Source organism: Diplotaxodon limnothrissa, linkage group LG8 (assembly GCF_057381915.1).
Source record: "Diplotaxodon limnothrissa isolate DT_005_m linkage group LG8, D_limnothrissa_male_GT1.1, whole genome shotgun sequence".
Classification (NCBI taxonomy): Eukaryota; Metazoa; Chordata; class Actinopteri; order Cichliformes; family Cichlidae; genus Diplotaxodon; species Diplotaxodon limnothrissa.
In genome coordinates, this window is record NC_140603.1 from 27,742,732 (window position 1) to 27,769,376 (window position 26,645).

The 26,645-nt window shown below is 39.0% G+C and overlaps 3 protein-coding genes across 3 annotated transcripts; 2 read left to right on the top strand and 1 right to left on the bottom strand.

The window, feature by feature from the left end:
* Positions 1–125: 125 nt before the first annotated feature.
* On the top strand, positions 126–4,553 carry pnpo (pyridoxamine 5'-phosphate oxidase). Its single transcript, XM_085361034.1, has 7 exons — positions 126–389; positions 1,564–1,688; positions 1,773–1,872; positions 2,837–2,890; positions 2,993–3,121; positions 3,203–3,273; positions 3,378–4,553. Exons 1-7 carry the CDS (start codon positions 126–128, stop codon positions 3,541–3,543), a joined length of 909 nt encoding a protein of 302 aa, XP_085217160.1. The 3' UTR covers positions 3,544–4,553.
* Positions 4,554–5,048: 495 nt separating this feature from the next.
* Positions 5,049–13,195, bottom strand: prr15lb (proline rich 15 like b). Its single transcript, XM_085361035.1, has 2 exons — positions 13,020–13,195; positions 5,049–7,025 (listed from the first exon to the last, which is right to left on the bottom strand). The coding sequence occupies exon 2, from the start codon at positions 6,996–6,998 to the stop codon at positions 6,666–6,668; it is 333 nt and encodes a 110-aa protein (XP_085217161.1). The 5' UTR covers positions 6,999–7,025; positions 13,020–13,195; the 3' UTR covers positions 5,049–6,665.
* Positions 13,196–15,564: 2,369 nt separating this feature from the next.
* Positions 15,565–26,257, top strand: cdk5rap3 (CDK5 regulatory subunit associated protein 3). Its single transcript, XM_085361036.1, has 14 exons — positions 15,565–15,691; positions 15,962–16,010; positions 16,164–16,295; positions 16,889–16,989; positions 17,090–17,138; positions 18,658–18,836; positions 19,098–19,234; positions 20,018–20,162; positions 20,384–20,491; positions 21,670–21,751; positions 21,862–21,950; positions 24,456–24,661; positions 25,722–25,893; positions 26,137–26,257. Exons 1-14 carry the CDS (start codon positions 15,686–15,688, stop codon positions 26,200–26,202), a joined length of 1,521 nt encoding a protein of 506 aa, XP_085217162.1. The 5' UTR covers positions 15,565–15,685; the 3' UTR covers positions 26,203–26,257.
* The last annotated feature ends 388 nt before the right edge of the window (positions 26,258–26,645 follow it).

Consider the following 26,645-nt stretch of genomic DNA (forward strand, 5'->3'; position numbering starts at 1 on the left):
GCGTCCTAGCGTAATGACGCACAATTACCGACGTTCGTGTTTTTTTTGTTTTGTTTTTGTTTGCATTTTTAGTTCATATGAAAATAAATCCGTAGATTACATAGTTTCTAAATAAGTAGAGTAAAATGATTTTTAAAATCGATGATTTTCTTACAGCATTCTTTTGCGTAACATTTTACGTAAGGGAGCGTTACGTCAGCGTGTGTTTTACAGGCATGAGGCGCATACTCAGTACGATTATATTGAGACATATTTGCTTTATTGGAGGAAATCTGCCCTCTCGTGCCACTAGGATAGTAGGGCTGCCGCGCGTTTTTACCTCGAAATACTGCAGCGGAACCAGTATGGACCTGAGTAACATGAGGAAGAGGTACAAAGGAGATCTGGAGGTGAGAAACTGCTGAGTTACCTGCGTTGGGATACAGTGTATTGAGTCATGTAACTGAAGCCACTCTGTCAGTGCTGTGCAAATGCAAGGTCACTTTATACAGTGAGTGTGCACAGCTGGAATGTAATCTGGCTGCCATGGATAGAGTCTGTGACCAGATCCCACTGCGTTAAATGTTTCCGTATGGGTTGCGTCTTACTTCAGTGAAGTACCGGAGTACCTGGATAAAAAGCCACGCAGGCACATTGAGGTCATTGAGACTTAACACAGAAAAGCCCCAGGAGGTTCAAAACAGGGAAGTTATTGCTGTGAGGGACACTGCTATCCTTGTTTTTGTTTTTAAGCACGTTTCGTGTGAGATTCATATGAACTGATATCATTTAATGAAACACACACCCCTGAGTAGTACTGAAAAATGACCACAACAACAACAAAAAATTGATGAATGGTGTGCTGTCACCACCATTAAAATGGGACATCCTAGCTGTAGCTGTAGATGATGCCACACACTTTTATCCTTTGTCCCTCATCCCACATATTCAGATGATATCCCACATATTGGTTGGCTCTAGTATTTAAAACCATTACCCATAAAATCTGGCTTATATCTTCCTGGATAAAGTGCCAGTTAACAGTTTTTTTTCACTTATCCCATGCTTAACAGGGAAAAGTGCAAGGGAAGTCACTACAAAGTCATGAGCTCTGCAGATTTCTGCAGGATATGATGTATAGAAACTACCAAAAAGAGAAGGAAAAACTACTGAGTGGGTCAAGCCTGTGAAATAATATGGATTTAAGAATACTATCAAGCAAAAATCTTCCTTTTATTCTTATTGTTTGGAAAGTTGCATTCAGATAAAAGGCTGTGTAATTATTGTCCCACACAAATTTACTTTTAGGAAGTTTGCATCTGGTCACGCTGTATACAGCTGGAGAAAGCAGGTGTTCCCCAGATGTTTCACACCTCAGCTTTGACCTCTAAATAGGACATATTTCTCTGGCATGTTTAAAAGTGATAAACACAATTGAATAATTAATTAAATCGTAATTATACTGCCTACAGCCTGTACTCACTATAATCCAAAAGCATCAGTGAATCATTTGAATCCTGCATTATGTAAAAGTGGCTGTTTTCCTGTGTTTTTTTACATCTGTATCGGTTGTTTTGTTTCCAGTGCTTTGAGGAGAGTCAGCTCGTGTCTCTCGACCCCATCAAGCAGTTTGGAAACTGGTTTGATGAAGCCACCAAGTGTCCTGAAATAGGAGAGTCCAATGCTATGTGCCTCGCCACTGCCACCAAGTAAGAAACGCTGCCCCCCGAACAGATTGGAGCTGATTTCTTTTCACAGTTTTGTACAATTAATCGTATCTGTTGTGTACTCAGGGATGGACGTCCGTCCGCTCGCATGGTCCTCCTGAAAGGTTACAGCAGTGAAGGTTTCCGTTTCTTCACCAACTATGAGAGCAGAAAGGGCTGCGAGCTGGTAAGAAGCATCTTTATCGCTGACTCTGTCAGCAGCCGTCTACATCCATGCTCTGCTTCTTTTGCCCTCAGGTGGTTTTGAATAAATGTGTAATTCTTCCTGTTTCCTGTGTTATTGTCTCACAGATAGTGCATTACTATGTTTAAATGCTATTATTGAGTCCAGCTCTTTTGCTTTTATCAATAATGTATTTCTTAAGCGAGTAGTTAGCAGGCACAAAAAATTACAAATCAACATCTGTATCAGTCATACAAACAAAAATGGCACCAATTCACTGGTTTGAGCTTTGGAAATACATTTCTATGACTTTGGGGACAATAAACTCTTTATCTTTGGATTTTTGCCCATAATTTATGCAGAACACGTTATCAAGCCATTTCTTTGCTTTAGAGTTTCAAAGGGTTTTTGATGCCTTCATGAGCCAAGGCTGAGATGGTTTTAGCGCGCACAGACGAGGGATAGTGGATATAATGGACAAAATATAATGACTATGGAGCTGCCAGGCAGGAAGAAGAGAAGAAGACCACACAGAAGGTTCATGTTAGATGCCAGTTATAGGGTGAGATGGAAGCAGGTGATCCACTGATTTTAGACATCTTTAAAAAAAACATTTGAAAATGCATTTTTATTCTTTGGCTTTTACTGATACTTTTACTGATAAGTACATATTGCTTTCTGAAGACTTTGTTTTTATTATTCTAAATAAAAATTATATCGCGGGAATTTTTTATTCATCAGGTTTCAAATGTTTTGCATGAATTTTGATATGCATTGTCTCCTTTTTGTCTTAAATCAAATACTGACACTTGTCGCCCCTTGTTGATAAAGTCTGCCTCCATCTCACCCTGTGTCCAGCATCCTCCACTGTCACAACAACCCTATGCATGTCCTCCTTCACTTCATCCATGAATCTTTAAGGCTTCTTCCGTGTTGTCGGGTCCTCTGATCACTTTCTTCTCCACAGGAGAGCAATCCGCATGCATGCCTGGTCTTCTACTGGGAACCACTGAACAGACAGGTGCAGAAACCTTAATTTTACTATTACGTTTTAATATTACGTTCTTCTTTAAACTTTTTATTTTCATAGTAAATGTAAGTTAAATTTAATTTTGATTTTCAGATTCGCATTGAAGGCACCGTGGAGCGGATCCCCTACCAGAGCTCCTGCAATTATTTCCACTCCCGGCCAAAGAGCAGCCAGGTCGGCGCTGTCGTGAGCCGACAAAGCACTACTGTGCCTAACAGAGATGTAAGCGCCGAAGCTGCTCCACCTGCACGTTGTAGGTAATGCGTACAATGTCTAAGTCTCAGTTTTCACAATTTCTTTCAGTATCTGAGGCAGAAAAATGCAGAACTGGAGGAGAAGTACAAGGACACAGAGGTGCCTATGCCTGATTACTGGTAAACCTTTGCTCTTAATTAAAGTTAATAACATGTTGGTACGGCTTCTTAAAGCTTTTTCGGTTCGTTGCCTTTAACTGTCCCATGATTTTCTTTTCCAATAGGGGCGGCTACATCGTAAAGCCTTTTTCAATAGAGTTCTGGCAGGGACAGACAAACAGACTTCACGACCGCATCGTCTTCACCAAGCTGAAGGACGGAGAGTCCGAGCTGGGAGAGTTTCAGCACGCTGCAGAGGGAGGCTGGGTGTACCAGCGACTGTCCCCATGAGGAGCATCAGCAGGCTGTGAAATAAAGGAGAGGACATGTTTCATCTCGACTATCACTGATTTAAAAAGATCACCATCTTTACCTCACATTAATAACCTTGCATAGGTGCTGTTGTGCGCAGTTTATCAACAAGCCAAATGTCACTGTGCTGTTTTTGAGGTGAACCATGTGTGCTAAGTGGATAAGTGGAGCAGCGTGGCACAATCTGACTGTGCAACTTTTGAGTTTTCCATGCTTTGTAATGGAAAAAGGGCACTGGCCTGAAAAAGTGGAGCAAACTTTACCCACTCAAAATAATGATTAACAGTATGGCTGTGGTTGTTTAACAGTGCAGTCGTTGACCTTCTAGGACATGAAAACTGTTTCTTATTTCTTAAAAAGCACAATCTGTTCCACTCATCAACACTTAGCTGCTGTTCTTCTCCATTGGTGTGATTATTTCTGTACAGGTGTGTAGTTTTCTAAAGAAAATATGGAAAATTGAGACAATTGCTTGAGAAAGAAAGAAAAGTGTGACTGTTTTGCTAATTATGGATTCAGAACATCATCTTTGGCCATAACCTGAACAATAAATATAAAAATGAATTTAGAGGCTTTTATATGGGGAATATGAGAGCATGCTCAATGTGTCATCTTAGAATTTATGACAAAAAGAGCTTGTTCCTCATGAGAAAACTAATATTTGTTTCAAATTCATTGTTGTCTCTAGACAGAGTTTACTGCCTCAGTCGTGTTAGCAACTCGTGAAAAAATCACAAGTCTGTTAACTGAACAACTAAAGTATATTTTTCTTCTAATTGGTGACAAATATGATTTTACACTTACAAATGGAAAATATGTGACCTGTACTGGTGGTTAACTTAATTTAAATTGATTGTATCAGGCTTAAATCTATGGCAGTGACTGCCTTTTAATAGTGAGATTAAAAGAGCACGTGATGTCATTTGTGCCAACTGTTGTGTGTCCTGTATTGTTTGAGGATGAAATTGTGGTATATAGCTTGAAGTAACTGTGGGAAAATAGCTATTAATAAAGTTTTAATTTGTAACTGAGGACAGAGTGTGCGTTTGACCAGCAGATGTCAGTAGCACAGCTAACACAAACACCAAGATTCAGCGAAACACGATCACTCAGAATCACTAGAAACATGCAATATTCTCATGGATTAACTGTTGACTTGTGGATTTCTGTGAATCACTCGATGATATCTGTCATTTTCTCAGCTAACAGCAGGGCAGCTCCACTACAAAATGCAGAAGCAGACCACAGGGTGTCAAATATCACCCTGCTTACTATCACCATGTTAACAAAACAGGCTGAACAGCTCACTAACCCCAAAGAACGACCTCACCAAGATCATCGCGTTTAAACAGGCCACCATCTGCATGTTAAAAGCTCTCCTCGCTGTAGACTCCAGCACAAACAGAAGAAAATCTTACATGTTAACAACTTTTATATTTATTACAAACAAAAAAGCATCTCAGAAAAAAATTACAGACAGCATTTCTTGTTGTTGATGTGTCACATGCAATGGCTGCAGGAGTTATTTGGACAGTTAAACCAACAAAACAGCATGAAGTTATTTCACAATGACATAAACAGATATTTGATTCGTACAAAAGCACAATTAGCATACCCAAGTCATGTTTTCTGATATGATTGTATCCATAAACTGTACCGCGGTCACCTGGGGCAACCTCCAGGCTCGAAAAATAAAGCCAAAACCTGCAGTTCCTCTAAAAGCCTGGCTCCAGATATGAGTCAGTCTGAATTTACAGCTTGAATTTTGTCCCTGTAGCTAATTCCCCCCTTAACAGCAACTATGAGAGGATGATTTTCTTTTAAAGAACTGACTTTTTTAAAGCATATTAAGGCTTAAAGCTTGCATTATTACGGTTGTGGCTGGAGTGACAGACATTGATATAGGCAACTGTAGCTTGCCATGTACATTTCAAAACATCTAAACCATGTTGGTGCCTTTTAGAGCATTTTAAAGGAATTTCTGCCACTTTTCTTCCTGTGTGATCAGCTGTACTGACCGATACTGAACATTATCGAAACTCTGCGGTTTATGACTGCACCTATCTAATCAGGCTTTCTAGGGATAGCTGATAATTTAGAACTCCACCCTCTTATCCAACTTCTACATCCAAGGAAACCAACGTGAATTTAGATGTTTTCATATGTGAAACATGAGAGCATTTTTCAGGGTGTCAACTTAGAATTCATGACAATGAGAGCTGTAATTTGCACATGTATTCCTCACAAGTAAACGTTTAATATTTGTGGCTGCAAAATATGTTGTCAAACTGACTGTTGCCTCGAGAAAAAGTTGACATTGTTGCATGTTTGGATGACAAGATCAACATGGTGATCGTTAATGGTTACATTAATCTTTCATATACAATCTATAATTTTCATTTAAGAACATGTGGAAACAAGGATGGACGAAAGATGTTTGTCCTTCCCCGTTTGGGGATATTTTACTTGACAAGTGTATATAGATATATAAATAAATACATTTACTTTAACATTTTGTTTCTTAGAGCTGAGAAATTCAAGTCTTTTCAATGATGACTTGATACTTTTGGGGGCCTTTATATTTGAAAGCATCCACCATAATGTTTCAGATGTAATCAGTGACGTCAAGTCTTTGGTCATAAAAATGTAATAAAAATTTCCTTTGACATTTAACAAAACATAAAAACCTGAAACATAACATTACATCTACAACATTAAAAAATGAAAACTTAAATGACACCAATGTTACATTTGAATCATGAGGCGAGAATTCCCCAAATTTTCCTTCATGTCATTTTTGAAAATATAAAACAACAGCGTGAGCACAAGGAAGTAAATATAAAAGTTAAAAGACAGAAAATCTGGAGAAAAATGTGTCCAGGACTGTGTTTAGTTCCCGTCTGCCGGGTGGATGTTTAAATTTTGACACCTCGTTGTTTATTTAAGTGTCTTTTTTCTTGTGTTTTCCTGTGTGTGGTGAATAGTAGCACAGTAGTAGTACATGTAGGACAACATGGTGGTGTTTGCATACATTCAAGCCATCTTTGAAGCTTCTTATGTGTATATGACACATTACTGATCAAGTATGTGCATTTTCTGTGCTATTTCTCTGTCTTCTTTTTATGATTCTCTTGACTGAGGTTGTTGTCTGCAAACAGATTTGGGTTCTCGGCCAGCGTGACGCGGACCCTCTTCTTCTCCTTGTAGCGGCCGGAGTTGGAGACCTTGACGTGGCGTCCTTTGGTGGCAGATTTATCGACGATTTTCTCCAGTTTGGCATTCAACTGGCTGTCCAGTTCTGGAGAGCCGTTACTACTTGGGTGGTCTTTGTTCCCAGTGTTACTGCCATGCTCTGCTGGGATTTCATACAGAACCTTGGATTCAGACTTCTTCTTGCGTGAGAAGGTCAGCCTCCACCAGCTTGAGTCAGCCATGGCACCAACAGAGACTGGAGGATCGACCTGTAAAGTTCAGAGATCTTAGCGTGTGGTGAGCAATAGCAAAGAATTCTAGGTAAATAAAGTGTTTTAGCATTACTTTGTACACTTCAAAACAGCATTTATTCTGTCAGTTTTAATGCAGACATGTTAGTCAGTCTTTATCTATACAAAAAGTCTTTTTATTTCCATCTATAAATGCATATCTAAATGTAGTCAGGAAAGGGTCTAGGCCACAAAAAAACTACAGTATGTACAGCTAGATCAAAACTTGGTAGAATTTTGAAATATACCGAGTCTCTTTATCACTATCATTTGACCAGAGGAAGATTTGAAACCAGTCAAACATTTACATTTATTCATACCTGGTCAACAATATAAATAAGAGCTTTGTAGTGTTACGAATCAACTGAATAGCCAAGTATTTATGAAACTTTAATGTATCACTTGCAACCAGTTTTAATTTAAAGGTCTGAAATCATGAAAGGCTAAGCTGGAGAAAGTTTGGTAGTGGCAGTCAAGACAGCATCATCAGCATAAAAATGTACATTACACTTCTGAGTGGGAAATTACACTGAATAAATGCACTTTGAAAGTAATTAACAGTGGGCCCGGTGTTGATCCCTGAGAGACGCCATTATCAGCCATGTTTTTTCTGTCAAATTGTTTTTGCTAACGTCAATAAAATTCAGGTTTTAATATAAAAATACAAAACATTGGATTAGATTATCATAACTCAAAATGTACTTTAAGAAGTAATTCAGTAGTTTGTATAAAATAAACTCCAGTTCCACTTACTTGTTTTTTTTTCCATTTTGAATTAATTAAAATAATTTAAAGGTGATTTTATGTGGTAAATTGCAAAGCCTCGTACACAGAGGTGGCCTAAAGTTTTACAAGGCCTTAAGCAGGATTTGATTAAAGGCCCTCAGCCACCCACGTCAGCAAAGCCACTATTAGCTATATTGCCCTTGCCAAACCATTTCTGCATTACGCATCTAACACAACAATTCTAATGGCTTAGTTATTCTGTGCTGGAAAGAAATACAATAAACAAGCAGATGATGATTTTTAAAACAAGTTCACTGTTTAAATTTTTTTTAAATTGTGCAAAAGGGCAGCACAATCACAAAGAATTTACCACAGACCGAAATATTATTTTATGTAACAGCGCAAATTTAAAAACAGTGTTAAATAAATTAAATGGAAACTAACTGTCTAGAGAGTAAAAATAGGTTAACACTGTAATTGCTGTTTCCATACAATATCCCCTGAGCTCACCACCCCTTGACATTTCTGTTATTGTTGTTATTGTTAGTGAATGTTAATAATAAATAACTTGCAAAAGCTCAGCGCTCACAGTGAATGATTAAACCGGTCAGTTAACATATTTATTAAATTAATTGGGGGCCCTCTGCTGATGTGGGGGCCCCCAAGCAGCTGCTTCTGTGTGAATTTTGAGTGTTGTCTATGCTGCTGCGCTTGTTTCCCCAGGTAGCTCTGGTTTCTCCTGCTATTGAAAAACATGTTAAATTAGTACCACCTCTATTGCCCCAGGGCATTCTCCTTTAATCTCAGCAGTTTTGCTTCCGGGTTTAATAAAGATTAAAGCAATGATATTACAGTGTAGGAAAACCCAGAGATTTGCAACAGTCATTTATGGATGTTAGTTAAATTTATACATGCTCTGCCACACTTCATTGTTTTATATTTGTTCCTCTGTGTTTTAGTTCATTTGCTCAGGATGTCCTTTATTTACATTCATGCGAGAACAGCAAAGCTGTAAAACTGTGACTGAAGTTCTTTGATAAGAACTTTAATTGATCTGAAGTTAAATTATACATATAGCATGTAATCAAAAGATTTAAATTCTGAAATTCATTTATAAGGTTTTTAAAGGGAAAATGCATTAATATTTGAAGTTCTGCTAACTTACAATAACTATAGCTCCAATTACTTACATTTAATGTCAAAAAGTAGATGCAAATTTTTCACTTGTACAAATTTTCTGCTGCAGATTTGCATTCAAATTAATCTCAGTCTGCACTGAACATCATGCCTTTAATGTTATATCATTCTCTCATTGTTGGTGAACCAGTTCAAAAAGACAAACAACACTGTTTACTCCGCTGCTCTGTGCAGGACTAGTTTGTAGAAAGCAGACGATACTACGGCTGGCTTACTTCATCCAGTGCACATCTCCGTGATTACGAGGTGTAACCCAATGGGGGAGCAACACCTGACACTCTGCTCTCAGCTGATAAATTAATGATTATCTGCACAGGATCCTCTATCGCTCGCATGTGATCTGATATAAAGTCAGGAAAGCAAATACTGGGGAAGCAAGCTGTCGTCCAGGAGTTTGGAAACGTGTTACATAATGACAAAGGGTGTCTTTCTGTTGTTCACTTAAGAATCACAACATGACCAAAAGCCTCTGGGTTTTCTCATCAAGTGATATCATCTGTATTATTTCAGGTGTATGGATACATACACAGGTAACGATAACAGAATAATACACCCAGGTCTCTGTGGTCCTCGGTCACCTGGTAACCAAACAGGTCAAATAACTTCCTTATGGAGCAATCGCTGACTCTTTCATGCCAACTCTTTTATCGTATCAAAGAGGTCATAAACATGTTCATGGGTCGGATCATGCCTTACATAAATCATCTTGAATACACACAGAAAATATGTTTTGTGTCTTTATTTTTCTATTTCTTCCACCTTCTTTTAATATATTCTTATGTCTGTAAAGAATATACACTTACAGCCACTTTATTAGGTGCACCTGCTCAGCTTCTCCTAAACCTCAGTATCTAATCAGCCAATCACATGGCAGCATTTAGACTTGGTCACGATGACCATAATCAGAATTGGAAGGAAAGGTGATTCAAGTGACACTGAACGTGGAATGGTTGCTGGTGCCAGATGGGCTGATCTGAGTTTCTCAGAAACTGCTGATCAGCTGGGATTTTCCCACATAATTAAAATCCCTATGATGTCAGAGGGCAAAGGATGACCAGACTGCTTTGAGCTGATAGGAAGAAAACAGAAACTCAAATGGCCACTTCCTACAGCCAAAGTATGCAGAAGAGCATCTCTGATTATGTAACATGTTAAACCTTGAAGCAGATAGGATACAGCAGCAGAAGACCACACGGGGTAACGCTGCTGTCAGCTAAGAACAGGAAACTGAGGCTACAGTTAACAAGGGATCCCCAAAACTGCAAAACAGAAGACTGGAAAATCTTTGCCTGGTCTGATGAGTCTTAATTTCTGCAGCAAAATTAGTCTATCAATGGCTCAGGCTGCCGGAGGTGTAATGCTGTGGGTGATATTTTCTTGGCATATTTTGGGCCTCTTGGTAACAACTGAGCATTGTTTAAAAGCCAAAGCCTGCTTGAATATTGCTGCTGGTTGTTGGAAGATGATAACGCACCATGTCACAAAGCTCAAATGATGTCAAACGTCACCAGTTCTCAATCTATTAGAGCATCTTTGAGATGCAATGGTGCAGGAGATTCACATCATGGATGTGCAGCAACTGTGTGATGCTGTCATGTCAACATGAACCAAAATCTCTGAGGAATATTTTTATTATTATTTTACTGCATTTAACTGCAGGCGTGTTTGCTTGGCTTTACAGTTTTCAAATTGATCCTTTGCTTGACAGAAAGCTAACCTGCAACTGTTCTGATGGTTTATTTCCAAGTAAAACTGCCAAAATACAAAAAGTCAGAAATTACTTTACATATTTTAAACTGAATTTTGTAAGTTTCACGTTTAAAGCAGTGCATCATGTCCTCAAAACCACAAAATAAGCTGTGAACTTGTAAATAATAGCATTTTTACTGTAGTTGTAAGCACAATCAGTGAGACTATTATGGTAAGTCCAGCTCTGAGGTCTTTTTATTTTAGTTTTACCAGAATTTAGAGGAATTTTGTTGAGCTACTTTACTAAAGCGGGGACCAGATAGATTCAATGAAAACGTGAATGTGCGATAAACACATAGTGAGCAGTTTATTAAGTATTTTAGATTAACCCCACCTCTCACTGCAACATTTAAAACTTAAACTTGAAGGTTGGGATGAAACATTTAAAAAAAGTGTTTAGATAAAAGCGTGGCTCATAAACCAGATTTTATGACTTTCACAAACACAGCCATATCGCTCTCTTTTATGATGGCTGACAGGAAGTCAGGCCCTTTGGTGTGGTTATTTTATCATGTAGCACCTATGCAAATAAAGAGTCTATGCACTTTGAAGAAACACTCGTCCTACTCTTATCTGACCCATGTGATGTTTGGCAAATGGCACGAACGAAGAGTGCAAAGGTTCTTTGATTTTAAGTTTTGGAAACAGCAATGCAGGCACCTTTTACATTTATTCCTCTGGACCCAGGGTTGCTCTTTGCTTAATAACCTGGGTGTGTGGTTTTCACAGATGCTCAGGTAACAGATAGTTGCTCACCAAGAAGAGCTTTTACAAGGGTCTGAACCACTTCAATGTGTTTACTTGGGTTTCCATAGCTTCTTTTATGTCACATTCCTCAGATTTTAGCATTTTTTCTCTCTGTTTCATCATCTGTTTGTTTATTCCTACACAAAAAGGACAGGTTTCTTCATAGCAAACATTTACAGAGCATTTGCATAATTTTCTTGACTCTCCATCAAAACAGCTTCTACAAGACAGAATACCTTCTCGGCACTTTCACACCATGTTAAGTAAGACAGCTTGTCGATATGCACACATATTTCCAAAAGAATGCCGTGTTTGACTTAGATATGACCTTTGAGACAAAAACTCCTGTTGACACAAAGGAGGCCCTCCATTTTAATAAGTTACCATGTATTCTGTTATGTGTGGGTGAGCCGCCCAAGCAAAGCCTCAGAGATCACAGCAGGAACTGTGGCGCACAATCAGAAATCACTAACGACCTGCAAAGTCTTTGAAAAGAATAACTTTTGAGCCACAGAAAGACAGAGAGGAGCCTCCAAGGGCACCGAGGGCTTTGCTGCCCTCGTAACTTAAACTGAAGGTTCACTAGATTCTCAGGTTTCATCCCTTGTACCAGACTCGTCTGATTATTTCCATTAATAAAAATGTCTTTTAGTCATTTGTTCCAGAGGCCTTCCTGCCTTCTCAAAGGTCACAAAAATCCACAGGCTGATTGAATTGTAAACTTCACACAGGTGCAAAGTCCAAAAAGGTTAATTTGTGACTGTAGCTCTTTTATGACTTAGTGTTATTCTAACCAGCTCAAACATGACAAATAAAATCATGTTAAAACATATCTGCACTATGTTATTTAGCATGCATAGTAACCCTGTGGGCCTCCTAATATTTTCTGATGTAAGATAATGCATTAGTGTCTCCTTCAGGCTTCAACCCTTTTTAATTATTCAATTAACTGTCTTTAAAAACAGTGGCAAAGGTCAAAATGTGTCACAGTTTGTCCAGCTCAAGCTGATTTCTTCCAATGTTTTCTTCTGTAAATCAAAAGCTCTCAAACTCTGAATTTGTTTGATATAAGACAAGTAAAAACCCCAAGTTTTCACTTTTGAGAGGCTGAAATCATCGAAAGTCAGGCCTCTTTTCCAAAGAATTTTACTTCAGCCATAATTTGACTGTTAAAACACAGCACTCACCTCAAGTTACCCAAGCTAATGTCTCCATATTTATTGTTTTTGTCCCTGAAAAACTCAAAAATATCCAGTTTGCATCTACATACTGTGAAAAACTAAAGTCGTTTCTCCAACTTAAGGATCTAGAAACAAAAAACTTTTGACATTTTCACTTGGAAATTTGACGTTAGCTGTTGTTTGGCTATACAAATACAGTACTGCAGTTCTAATATGTTGATCAGGGTTGCTGAGCTGTGGAAATACCAGCGAAAAAGATGGAAGTAGCATGTTGATTTTTGTAATTAGAGTTAAATGTGTATTTCTTGCACAGATAAAAGTCTAGTTTCCACTGCAGTTCATTGGAGGCTTTCAGGTGCGCTCGTTCTCTTACCTTGTTCACAGTGTGCTGGCTGAAAGGGGACTCTCTCACATGCGACACTGTCTCACCATGCTTACAAACTTTCTATCTCCTCTCTTTGTTTTTCTGTGGAATCTTTTTCCTCTCCTCAGGTGAGCGTGCACAGGTGCAGCATCTCTCTCCCTCTGCCTCTCCCTCTTACCTTGTCCCTCTGCACTCCTCTTTAGCACACACCCTCCTCAAACACACACATACACACACACCTAGAGCCCGCCCAGCTGAGTGCATGACTGAGTAAATGTTGCAGCCATGTGATTTTCAGCTCAGTCCCATATCAAGATCTCTGACATCAGGGCTAATGTGAACCTGAGAGGTGATTGGCTTTCCAAACTGTAAATAAAACCCCCGTTATCAGTCTCACTTTAAATCCAAGTATTGTTTTAATGTGGACTTTGGAGTCAGAATAAAGTCACCTTTCACTGAGCATTTTCTCTTACATAAGTCTTTGTGATGGCTTTAAGCTGGAGGGAGAGAACGAGAGCAATCGAGCTGCTTTGCATGGCTTTTTTTAAAATCACAGACAGTGAATAGACGCTGAATTTGCAAGTTAGGTCACCATTCAAATGAACTGAAATTAGGCCACTACAGAAACTCTGTTGCTGCAGGGATTTAATGCTTGTGTTTTCAGGTTTGTCCAGTCTGGAGTTCACAAGAAGCCAAATTGTTGAATTATTACTGTTGTTTTTCACCCATATCACTTTTTTCAATAACAATAATACACTGTGTCAGTCTCTGTTTTCTCATATTTAAAATTATGTTACATAATGAACAAAATAAAACTGTAACGACACATTTAACTGTTTAAAAAACGTGTTTAGTAAATAAATGTTTTGTTAATAGTTTAGTTAACAAAGTTTAATGTTTAGTTATTGATCACTGAACGGCCAAAATCAAACATAAATAAATAAGTATTAATAATGATTCAATTCAATTCAATTTTATTTATATAGCGCCAAATCACAACAAAAGTCGCCTCGAGGCGCTTCATAGATACAGAGAAAAACCCAACAATCATATGACCCCCTATGAGCAACCTTTTTATACATTTGATGAGATAATGATATCTTATCAAATGTATAAAATATAACAGATGGACATAAAATGTGACGTTAATTGGTGTCTGGTGTTTCCGCCAGTTCCTTTCTGTGCCCCGCTCATGTATTGAGCCACATGCCTGTTCATCTTAGCCGATATGATGCCCGCCAGGAGCTTCCATGTGGTACTGAGGCAGGTTATTGGCTGGTAGTTGGATGGGACTGGTCCCTTCTGGGGATCCTCAGGGATCTTGTGCCTCTTTTATTAGCAGTTGGTTCCTTTGTGCAGTTAGCTTCTTCAGCTAGCAGGAGTGAATCATGTCGGGGGCCTGTCCGACTCTTCATACTGGAGACCCTTTCTGGGATGTCTGCCACTGTAATGGTTACTATAAACCCTGTTCAGGAAGGTTGCTGTGGTCTTAGATCTACTAATCGCTGAGGTCTCACTCAATGACTTCAACACACCAGTTGTTGGGCTTGGTACCACATCTCGGGTGGGGGTGATGATCTCCCTCCTGACCTGACATCCTGGCTCCCCCTTGCTGTAGCATTTGTGTTGTACCTCATCAATCTCCAGCTGTGATAGCAGTTGCTTCTTCCGAATGCTGGAACACTGAGTTACTAGTTCTTTCACCGTTGGTCTAGATGTTGGGCATCAAAAAGTCCAGAGGTCCCACATCCTCTTCATTTAACCCTTTCTGTTGGGGTTAATTGCATAGTGGCATTCCAACAGCGCCATGTTCTCATCCCATGTCCACGTCTGAGCTTCTTGTTCCACTAGCCCATTTCTCATCATTTCATCGTCTCATTTCAACAAATTTCATTTTTTAAGTTTTTTTTAAACAATAAATTTAAGTTTAGAATTCAAAATTTCCTATTTGTGGATATAAAACTTTGGATTAATGTTCTGATTCTTTTCCCCTCAATTTTGTGCATGAATTTAAACATGCAAAGCATTAAGTGCAAAGAAATAGCATACAATAGTGTGCTTGGATAATAGAGTAATAAGTATATAGGAAAGCATGAAATAAACAAATAAAGAGAGATATAAATGAGATGTAGACACAGAACCAGAATAATTTAAATACATTTTTAAAGAAATTGGAGCACATTTGTTACAACTGTGTCAAATGTTTTTATTTTAACAGGCTTGCAGGTAATAACTGTCTAGATAGATAGATGTAGATTTCCTTTTCTGAAGGTAAACTACATTTATGTTTATTTAACTGTGCAAGAAATATCATGAGACCTTTTTTTTAACAAATGACTGACCCATAACAAGAAATGGCCAACATTTTCCAGGTATTCTTCCACATTTTTCATGGGCTACTCTTAGTTTGGGAACAACTGACCTTGGTAAAGTGACACTACCGCCCTCTAGCGACAGTCTCATTAGTTGCACCAATCAGGGGCCACGACGATTCACCAATCCAAATGCAGCTATCGACATGGCAACATCGCCTCCTCCTATTGGCTCTCTTTCTCCTAACGTGTCATAAACAGGAAAGCTCCGGATGGTGATGATAATCCTGGATATAAACCGGAATATAATCGTATAATGAAGCCCTGAATGGTCGGAAACGTTTTTAAAAAGAAAAGGAAATAATGGAGGTGAGATTAAATTTAGTTTTTTTTCCGAGCTGGCTTTAAAAACTAGCCTGCGAGCTAACGCTAGCTAGCTGACACAGTCAAAAGTCCACTTAAGTGACAGAGAAATGAACACTTTACACTGAGTTTAAGTTAGCAAAGAAAACAGTCTGTCCTATGACATTTTTTAAGATACTTATTCACAATGTCTTCCTAACGGTTTAATGTGATATTGTCCTTTACGTTAGTTAAATAAGGTGTAAATAACAAAATCTATTGGCTGTCTCCCTTCAGCGGAACATTCAGAACCTTCCCATCGACATACAGACCAGCAAACTTTTAGGTAAGACAAAAACACGCACATTTAAAACAAGCACTTGCTTTTCTATGTGTTCCTCTGCAGCTGAGCTACAAGCAGCTAATACAGCCCTGTAGTCCTTTAGCCTGCTGGCTGAAACAGATGTTACAGACGTAAACTTGCTCTGTGTGGTTGCAGACTGGCTGGTGGATCGGAGGCACTGTAACCTGAAATGGCAAAGTGCAGTGAAGGTGATCAGGGAGAAGATCAATGCTGCCATCCAGGACATGCCGGAGAACGAGGAGATCAAGGCGCTCCTCTCCGGCTCTTGTAGGTCCCCTACAACTCAATACACCCACCCATCCTTCCACTTCTCTGAGAGATGAATCTATTATGGACCCAGCAGGCTATTTAGCACCATTTCTACTCTTCTCAGGGACTCCCCTTTCCAACCAGATATAGGTTTTGGGTTACTTTATAATCATCAATGCAGGCTTAAACCCCACTTCACAACTTTATTAATGTTTTTTTTTTCTTGTTGTTATCATTATTCTTATTTTAAGGTGGTGTTACAACCCTGCTAATGACTGCAACAAAGTGGAGACTAACATTGGAGTTTTTTAATGGTCTTATTTTAAAATACTGTCTAATCTAAGCTAATAATGGTAGTCAGGAGAGCATCACAGGGTTTAGCAATAAGTGCTGTCCCTCCCAAGCCAACCTCAGGCATGCTTTTGCACAACTTTTGGACAACTAGCAGTTAACCTCAGGCAACTCCCAAAGACTCTTGCACTGCTACTGCAACACCAGCAGGGGTTGCAGAGGAGCATGGCTTTGGTGTTTATTGTATTTTAAGCAGCTGTTAATATGCACTGTTTTTAAATCTTCATCTATTTCTGTGCTTTGTTTACTTTCACTGACAGACATTCACTACTTTCACTGCTTGAGGATCGTGGAGATCCTGAAGGGAACTGAGGCTTCCTCCAAGAACATCTTTGGCAGATACTCATCACAGAGGATGAAGGTGAGAGGATTCATACATGTCAATGTCACATGTTAAGGGGATTTTTTTTATTTGGGTTTTCTGCTGTAAAACTTTCTCCCTTGTGGTTTTGTTTTCATAGGACTGGCAGGAGATTGTGTCTCTTTATGAAGCAGATAATGTCTATTTGGGTAAGTGTGTTAGGAAAATAAGGGAAAGACATATCAATATGTCTTCTTTATAGTATAAAAACACCTGTGAACACAGCTACGTATCTTTGGCTCCTTTGAAAATAAATCTTAAAATATCTTTAATTCATATTTACTGACAGTATGGATGAGTTTTAAGTGTTTTTTGTCTTCTTAATGTGCAAATTTCCATCTCTCAGTGCTGCTATTTTTGTCCCATTTAAACATTTAGGTCGTGAAATGCGACTGTGTACAAACATGTGTTAATGCTTTATAGTTCAGCTAAGACTTTCATGCTGTTTAATATGCTTTAAACCAGTTAGCAATGAGATAATGTATCTGGTTAACCTAATTATTGTAGCTTATGCCTAAAAGAATGTCTTAAATATAGGGACCCCTGTACTTGGGTCCAGGTGGGAAATTGGTTTAGGCCCAGTTGGATGCTGACCTTGTAACATACTGGTGGAAAAGGCAAAGAAGACGAGTCTACTTGTTTACACAAAGTGCTTATGAGACCGTTTGTTGTCACTTTATGTCATATTGTCTATTTTTATTTTTTTAGCTTGTTTATTTTGTAGGGACAATAAACAAGGCATATATTTGACCTAAAAGCTCACTTTCATCTGTAGTTTTTAGACAGATGAACCGGATCAGTAAATATAAAAGCATTCTTTAGTGCAAATAAATTTCAACCATGTTAACCAAAGTTCATTTTCACACAGTTTGCTGTCTGCAGAACTGCGACTCTTTCAACCGCGTTTTCTGATGTTCTGTGGTCACAAATTTCACAACTCTGCTGCCTTAACAGAAAAACAGTTTAATCATCCGGTGTTGGGGACTAAAATGTAAAACTTTCCATGTACAGATTGCTTATATAGCAGCACGAAGCAAGTCCAAGAGAACTTCTTTAAATTCTAGAGCTCTATGTGCACCTTCTAATGATCAAGTTTCCCAAGTAGGGCCTCGTGGATGTACAAAGTCTAACACGTGAATATCAAATACAGCTGATGTAGAGGAATATAGAAGTCACTTCACTATGGTTAGAAAACTTTAAATTAGCAGCTAAAACTGACATCTAGCAACATGAACCACCTTATATTTTGTCTTGGTGATTATTTTTAACTTTACTTTAAAAGAGTGTATTTTCACCATAGACTGTATGTAATTGGTGGCTGTAGAGGAGTCGCCCCCTGCTGGATGGAAAGAATGCAGCATTAAAGCACTTCCCATTGCTGTTTCAGATCTTGAAGCTATGCTGTATCTGTTATACAGTCTGTGGTTTTTGGTGTATTTTTCCAGCCCTTAAATTTAGTCTAAGATATGTTAAAGTTCCTGAAGTCTTGATTTAAGTCAAGATTTAACTTGCTTATACCTGTAGGCTCCCTCTTTTAAAGCAGGAAGGTTATAAGTGTTAATTTTGCTGCTGCATTTGTGTAGCTTAGGATATCGACCACAAAATCCAGCTGAAGAAACAAAATAATTGCATGTGCTGAATGATAAAAAATGTGTTTGTGTGTCCCAGTGGAGTTGGCCAGCTTGCTGAGCCGCAACGTGAGCTACGAAGGCCCGGCTCTGAGGAGGCAGCTGGCCAAAGCTCAGCAGCTGCAGCAGGAGCTGAGCAGGCGGGAGGTGGAGTGCCAGAGCTCAGCTGCAGACTTGAGGGAACGCTACTATGCTGCCTGCAAACAGTATGGCATCACAGTAAGTGCAAGAACGCGCACACCTCTAGGAGAATATTCAGACACAAACACTCAGAGTTACACATTTTATTAACTGATTGATGCGAATGTGAACAGAAAGCAGTAACCTTAGGCGGGGGCCTCACCCTGTAAGGCCATGAATGTAAGAACAAAGATTTTAAACTCAAATCTAAACTTCACAGGAAGCTGGTGGAAAAGCTTTAACAATCGTGTGCTATGTGAGGATTTCTGAGCCTTTGATTGACTTATTTGCTTCTTACAGGGTGAAAATGTTCCTCGAGAGCTTCAGGCTCTGGTGAAGGACTTGCCAGCGGTTCTTGACGAAGTCGGGAAGGATGCTGCGAGGCTCGAAGAGCAAATACAACTTTATGCTGCCTTTACAAACTTTGTCTGTGACTGGTGAGTAAGGGATACAGTAGAGATGCCATGTTATGGGGGAAAAAAAACATAATTTCTGTTATTTTGGGCAATATTGAAATCTTAAGTATTTAAAATTGGTTAGTTACAAACTTAACAAATGGTTAAAAACTTTTCACGGGGAATCTCCTTGAACTTTAAATGTCGTTCAAACTGAAAACAAGTTAATAATTGAGTTATAAAAGGTGGGCCATTCTGTGAAGAGTGAGCCAAAAACAGATGGGATGAGAGACAATCTGAGTTAAAAAGACAAAGCCGGCTGCAGGCAACTGTTAATGATCCTTCAAGTTTCATGATCCTAACTCGTTCAAGATAGACCAGGTTGTCCAAAGGCTCACTCATGAGTTAAAGCAGCTCCTTTGCTAATCAGAGGTAAAGTGGTTGACTCTTCCAGTCCACATGTTGATGTGTGCTTGGACCAAAAAAGCATGAAAGGCCTTTATAAATGCATCTGTGACTGGGCAACTGCAGCTTTCAGTGTAAAAACTTTGTGTTTTCATAATATTGGAAGCTAAATTATTTTCAGTTGTAACTGAAATCCAGTTTATCATCCAGACTTAAAATATTATGTTTTGTTTTGTCGCAGTTTCACTCAAATGTATATTTTTGCAGATACAGCTCAAACATCGGTGTATATCCATTAGAGCAGTTCACAAAAAACTAAGAAAGTAAACTTGAAAGAAACACTTTCTGTTCTGTTTAACTACATAAACCATAGATAATGTTTGTGCTGGGTCACATGAGCTCACATGTTGTCATTTGTAGGTCTGAGCCAGTACTCCCTATGCTGACATTTGCCCAAAAAAGAGGGAATGCAACATTTTATGAGTGGAGAACGGGGAAAGTCCCCACAGTTGTTGAAAGGCCAGTTGTGGGTGAATCACCACCTGATACCATCACAGAGGACACGGTTAGTTTTACTGCATGTGTATTCTTGTTGTTGTGCTCATATAATTAAAACTAGTAAGAACCATTCATTATTCTATCTTAATGCAGTTCACTATGTAAACTGGGCCATAATTGAAATTATCAGTAAATGCCTGCATGTTTCAAAGTGATTCCAAATGTCCACTCACAGCAGGAGTCCTTTCTTACCGCTGTTTTTGCTTCGTCTTCTAAAATCTGTTTTAGATCGACTGGGGCGACTTTGGCAAAGTATCAGATTCCCTGGGTGTGAGTTCAGGCATCACAGCCGAGGATGGAATAGACTGGGGAATCAGCCTGGAGCCGAACTCCAAGGTAGGGCGTCTGAACACGTCTGCGTTGCATCCTTTTCTCTAAAACAATGATATATGATATAGTGATTTTTTTTTAAAGGTACATCCTCATCTTAAACCAGCTGCAGTGCCTGAATTTTGCAGCAGAAATTCAGTGTGTGTGAAAACATGTTAGCAAGCTGATTAACACCAAATAGGTCACAAGTTAACATACAAATGGCCAAAAATAACTGGCTAAAACTACAAGGTAAATCGTACATATGAAGCCTGGTAAAATAATAACAACAATAATAATGAAAACTTTTTTTCATTGTGTAGGTTCCACTAAAGCAAAGTTGCTTGCTCGCTATTGTCCCCCTTATGTGCAGCAATTTGCAACATAATTTGTGCCATTACTGCTGGCATGCAACTCCAGCTCTTTGGCACAACCAATGGTGTGGAAAATTGCATCTCCACAGTCTATCAGTGCAGGGTCCTGCAAGTGAACAGAACCAGTAGAGAGGTTTGGGAGTGGGGTGGGGGGTTCAAGAAAATTAGAAAAAAATTGAAAATAAAAGACACTTTTTTTGTTTTTGTTTGAGTGACGCACTACCAGGTATATTTTTCCCTGCAGAGACACAATTAATTTCAGGAGACTGCAGTGAGTGACGTATACAATGTTGTGGTGATGTATTGTGTTGCAACATCAGTGTGTGTAGGAAGTGGCCATTGAGTCAAGCATAACCTCAGATTAATGGATAAATGGTCAAAATAGATATCTTACTGTATAGTTGCTTGGAATATACAGGCGCTATGAATGAATGGTCAAAAACATTGCACCATAAAATATTAAAAACGCTTTAATGGCATTTTTGTTAACTTTTAATAAAGTCAAATTAAATTTGGTTTGTTTTTTTGTTCTTTCATTATAATTGTTAATGCTTGATAATACATTTTGTTCTGTTTGGTGCAATCTCTCAGGTTCTGAAGGGAATATGCCAGAAAAAGTTTGAGAACTGCTGGATAAAGTAAAAGTATATGGTTACATGATTGCGGAACTACAGAATATATTGGGTGAAAATGTCTAAAAGTACTGTAGAGCTATGCCAGGCAGAAAAAGCTGTAATAAACCACAGTGTTGATTACTTTTTGGGAGAAGGTAGTCAGTTGAGTAATGGGAGGTAAAAGGCTGAACTATTCTCTCTCCGTCTCCCTCATCAGGACCCCGGGGCAGGCGGTATCGACTGGGGTGACAGCGCAGAAGCTCCCATTGAAATTGAAATTGTGGATGTGGGCACAGACTGTGAGAAACTTTTTTTTTTCCCCCCTTCTAATCCTTTTTATGTTTGCAGCTGTCACATGCTCAGCTGCTGAAATGTCCATTTGCTAAAAAAGACTCATTTTATTTTGAAGGCCCTGAGGGAGTGGCGAGGGGTGAAGATGCTCTAACTATACTGGAAAACCCTCAGTCACGCAGCCGGTTCATTGACGAGTTGATGGAGGTAAAGACTACAGTCATTCGATCTCAAATTACTTCAAGAAGACCCACATATATTTGTATATAGCCTAATGATATAAAGCTATAGGCAGAACACACAAGTGGAGCATTAAGCAGCTTAGAGGGAGAGTGTGTTGTTAAAAACTTTTTGTTTTACTCCAAACACACCAGGTTTGCTGGTGTGTTTGGAGTGAATGATAGTGAAAAGCATTTAACAGCATCAGTTTTAACTTTCAGACAAAAACGTGTAAGGTAACAGTTCCACAGACTGACACGGAGGACATTTTGTAATTTTTTATTTTATTTGTATGGTTTTAGTCTTTTGTTGTTGTTTATATTTATTGCAGTTTTTAAAAACTAAAATTTTGAAGGATAGAAGGAGTGACCTTTCAGTGACTAGCTAAGTGTTGCTCAGTTTTTTAGGTTGAACATTTGTATTTTAACTTAAGGTTGTGTGATGATTGTAAAATGTTCTGGACAAAATTATTGATGATGAAAATTTGTAAATATCATTTAGTCCCACAGGTCTCCTCACTAAGCCATTAAATCTATTTAAATTAAGGAAAAAGGTCTAATTGAACTGCTTAGTTTCAGATAGAAGTGCCGGGGAAATGCTTTTGGGGTTTTTTCTTGGCCACCCAAAAAGTTAGGAACACCCTGTTCCTGGAAGGTTAAAGCTTATGTCGTCTACAGGTTTTGTTGGAACACAACTGTGCGAGGGTCCACAAGCCAGTGTATGTGTAATGCTGGTCCCGAGCCCAGATAAATGGGAAGGGTTGTGTCAGAAAGAGCATCTGGCATAAAATCTTGGCCAAAATCAAACATGTGGATCATGAAGAATGAGATTTCCATACTGGATCAGTCAGAGCCCAGGTTAACGAAGACCACCTTCAGTGCTGAATGTTCGTCAGAGTGCTGGTGAAAGCTTTGCTACTGTTGGCGAATGCAAAGGAAGAGGAAAGGGGGAAGGCATGTTAGGAGGCAGCGAGAGAGAAGGAAAGGCAGGGAGTGTGGAGGGTGAGAGGAGGGACTGTAAATGTTGGGATGACGCAAGAAAAATCTTGATGTCTGAAACATGACTGTAGCCACCAAAGGTATTTCTGCCATTAGGCTACAAATAAAGTACGCCATAGTCTTATGACTTCACCATCACCTCCTGCATTCACTTTGATGACGACTTATCTGCAGTCTTATTTAGCCATTTGCCAGTAAGCATCTTCTCTAGTACACATAATATATTAACCAGTGAGCTATTTACATGTGTTTCATGTTGTGGAACAAAAGGTAAAATGTCCAAGGTTTGCGTTAACAGCCAAACTCAAGAGTTGACTCAGTTTTTAGCAGTCAATCCATGTAGTTGTGTGCACCATACTTATTATTTAATCCAAATCAAAACATTTTATTCCCAAGGCCATCAGAGCAGCACACATCTATCTGTACTTTTAATTAAGTGGGTACAGGGGGTGTCTGAAGCCTGCCTCATTTGATTTTTGTCTGGAGGCAGAGCACACTGCAAACAGGTTGCAGTAATTCACATGTTTTAGGTACTACTGAACATGAATAATAGTGCAGTAAAGTGTAATGTAGTATTCAAAGTATAACTTCAGATTTGAAGAATCTCCTTGTGTGTCTCTTCTCTGTAGCAGTGGCTAAGTAAGAATAAAGACACAGCTGCAGCTGAAAATTGCTGGTGTATGTAATTCAAATGCCTTTAAGAAGGTTATTTCAGATTGTAGAAACATACATATGTTGGCAGGTAAGCAATCCAGTCAGGACGAAGTAAACCAAGAAGAAAGAAAACAAGAAAGCTGAATAAAGTAGCTGCAGTGTGTTATCAAGGTGAAGGCTTTGAGACCACTAACAAGCAGCCTGACGTTCTTGTGAGCACAGCGGCTACATGTCATTATAAAGTTTTAGATAAGCTCAAAAGAGATGGCAACAAAGCTGCAAGAATGAAGTTAAAATGGTGAAAAAAGAACGCCAAGATTGAGGTCAAACAGTTTCTAGTTGTAGCACTGAATCAAGACGAATGCATAGCAACAGTGAAATGCAGAGGCGGCCACTTTATACTCCAGATGAAGTGAAAAGGATTGGAATTGGGTCATGGTTTCGGTGTTTGGTACTAGTCAGGAGTGTCTCCCACGTGTGGGACTAATAAAGGTTATCTTATGGTTAAACAGCTGCTGGTGCGATAAGGAAGACCTCTGCACAGAGAGAACTGCAGAAATTCAGGAAAGAGGCAATAAAGGCAGATGGTGTGATTTCATAATCTTTTACGTGGATTAAATAGAAAAATCTGGTCCTGATAAATGTTTAGCTGATATGGTCTTATGCATTCAGACATGACAGAAGATTAGGATCTCAGTTTAACAATATTTCACCTGAAGGAATGCTCCCACTGTTGAGGTGCAATTGCATTTTTTACTGTGATATTTATATATAAGTGTTTGAATGCCAGATTTGGTTTTCTGTCACTAACGCATGACTCTGGCTTCATTTGTTGGTGCAGCTGGAGGTGTTCCTGACTCAGCGTCTGAGTGAGATGAGAGAAGAGGGCGATGTGGTAGCTATGAGCCAGTTCCAGCAGGCCCCCTCGGTCATCCAAGGCCAAACCTGCGAACACATCCAGGCGATGCTGTCTGAGGTGCAGGACCTTCTGGGGAGGCTCACCTCTCTCCGGATGCAGCACCTGTTCATGATTCACGCCTCTCCACGGTATGATGGTCGCCAGAATATCAGCATGATCACCACTGAGCTCTATTTCAGGAAACAATGTGAATACATAACCTTGTTGTAAAATAACACACATAAGATGAAGAACTATCATTTCAAACTTCTCTTTTAGCACTTTATTGTGACTTTTGTATATAATAGCTTAACAAGTTTATAGCTTAGAGCAAGGGTGGGGAACTCCAGGCCTTGAGGGCCGGTGTCCTGCAGGTTTTAGATCTCACCCTGCGTCACCACACCTGAATCAAATGATTAGTTCATTACCAGGCCTCTGGAGAACTTCAAGACATGTTGAGGAGGTCGTTTAACCATTTAAATCACCCGTGTTGGATCAAGGACACATCTAAACCCTGCAGGACGCCGGCCGTTGAGACCTGGAGTTCCCCATCCCTGTGCTTATTTCAGAAAGTGAAAGTTAGAATTTGTGCCACAAAATCTGGAGTTTCTGTACTCTTAAGGATCCCCTTTCTCCAATCAGACCCAGAAAAAACCTTTGCAGATAAACAATTGCAAGCCTGATATTACCTTGACATTCATGTCTGTGGTTAGTGTGATTAGCTCTGTGATTCATTTCTACCATAACTGGCTGTGATTTAAGAGACAGTTAACTTTTATTATTCTGTCTCTCTTCTGTAGAAGGGAAATTAAAGTATAGAATGCTTAATTAATTGCCTTGTAGCAGGTCCTTTTTTATGTAAAGTACACTGACAATACATTTTATTCTGTATAAATAATATAAGCTACTTTGAGCTGCTCACTTATTCACAGCGGGTAGCTCTGCATATTTGATTTGGCAGATTTTTACACCAGATGCCCTTCCTGACACAAACCCCTCTGTGACTCCTTGTGGGCTCAAACTGGGGCTCTTTTGCTTGTTAGGCAAATAAGTTAACCGCTACAATACAGAGCCACTTATTCAGTATAAATGACATAAATCATTTCTATCATGAGCATCAGTCTTTAAATAAAGTGGAAAAACCCCTTTGTATGCATCAGAAATGTTGCACCTTTTGTTCATTATTTTTAATGTGATGTGCGTGTTCAGGTATGTTGAGCGCGTGTCAGAGATGCTGAGACAGAAAATGAAGCAGGCTGACATTCTGGTGCTGAAAGGAGCCACAATGGCAGAGAAGAGGCAGGAAGCCCTGCAGGAGCAGTCCAGGCTGGAGCCTCGTGTTGACCTGCTGGCAGGATGCACCCGGGAACTCCAGAAGCTGGTACAGCATTATTTTTTGTATTTGTTTCTGTTGGCACGGTGGATAATTTACTAACTATGTCAAATGAGGAGGCTGCAGGAAGCAGAAAATACTGAAAACTGTCATTGTGAGATCTCTGTTTAAATATGAGCAGACACATAAAGGTATTCATATTCTATGTGACATGGAAACGGTACAAATTCTAAGTGTTACGCCGACAATGTTCTCAGAAGTAACTGATGATTGTTATGTTTGTTTTCACAGATCGAGGCAGACATTTCAAAGCGATACCACAACAGGCCTGTGAACCTGATGGGGGTTAATATTTAGTGAACTTCAGACAGTCACTGAAAATATTTTGTCATGATCTACAACAGAAATTAAAAAAGTGATATTTAATGTAAACTTTTGTTGGGGTTTTTTTTTTGTTCTTTGCGTTTTTGTATAACTGCTGTAGAGATAAAGAAACAAACAATGTTGAAAATACTAAAACGTGATAAAAATAACTTGTGTATTGTTAGGATTGGTTTAAAACCAGGGAATAAAACTGGATTTTAAGCAGGTTTCAAGTTTTGATGCCCCTGTATTAAAACAAAATATATTACTGTCCAAGAGTCCGGAGCCACCACTCATTTCTTTATATTTCGCTTCCAAGAAACCTGATTTTCTTGAAATTTTTCTAAAGTGGACCTCTGAAGTTTTTCTTTGGACATTGACTGCTTTTTCACTCATTTTCAGTCCAGTCCTTGTACCTAACCATTTTCAGAGGAATG

Excerpts from the sequence above, each read along its gene's own strand:
- cdk5rap3 (XM_085361036.1), top strand. Across the intron at positions 18,837-19,097 it reads GCAAACAGTATGGCATCACA|GGTGAAAATGTTCCTCGAGA; the intron begins GTAAGTGCAAGA and ends TGCTTCTTACAG. Across the intron at positions 20,492-21,669 it reads GCCTGGAGCCGAACTCCAAG|GACCCCGGGGCAGGCGGTAT; the intron begins GTAGGGCGTCTG and ends CTCCCTCATCAG.
- prr15lb (XM_085361035.1), bottom strand. The coding sequence starts at position 6,998 with ATGGCTGACTCAAGCTGGTGGAGGCTGACCTTCTCACGCAAGAAGAAG.
- pnpo (XM_085361034.1), top strand. The coding sequence starts at position 126 with ATGATTTTTAAAATCGATGATTTTCTTACAGCATTCTTTTGCGTAACA. Across the intron at positions 390-1,563 it reads GGTACAAAGGAGATCTGGAG|TGCTTTGAGGAGAGTCAGCT; the intron begins GTGAGAAACTGC and ends TTTTGTTTCCAG. Across the intron at positions 3,122-3,202 it reads CTACTGTGCCTAACAGAGAT|TATCTGAGGCAGAAAAATGC; the intron begins GTAAGCGCCGAA and ends AATTTCTTTCAG.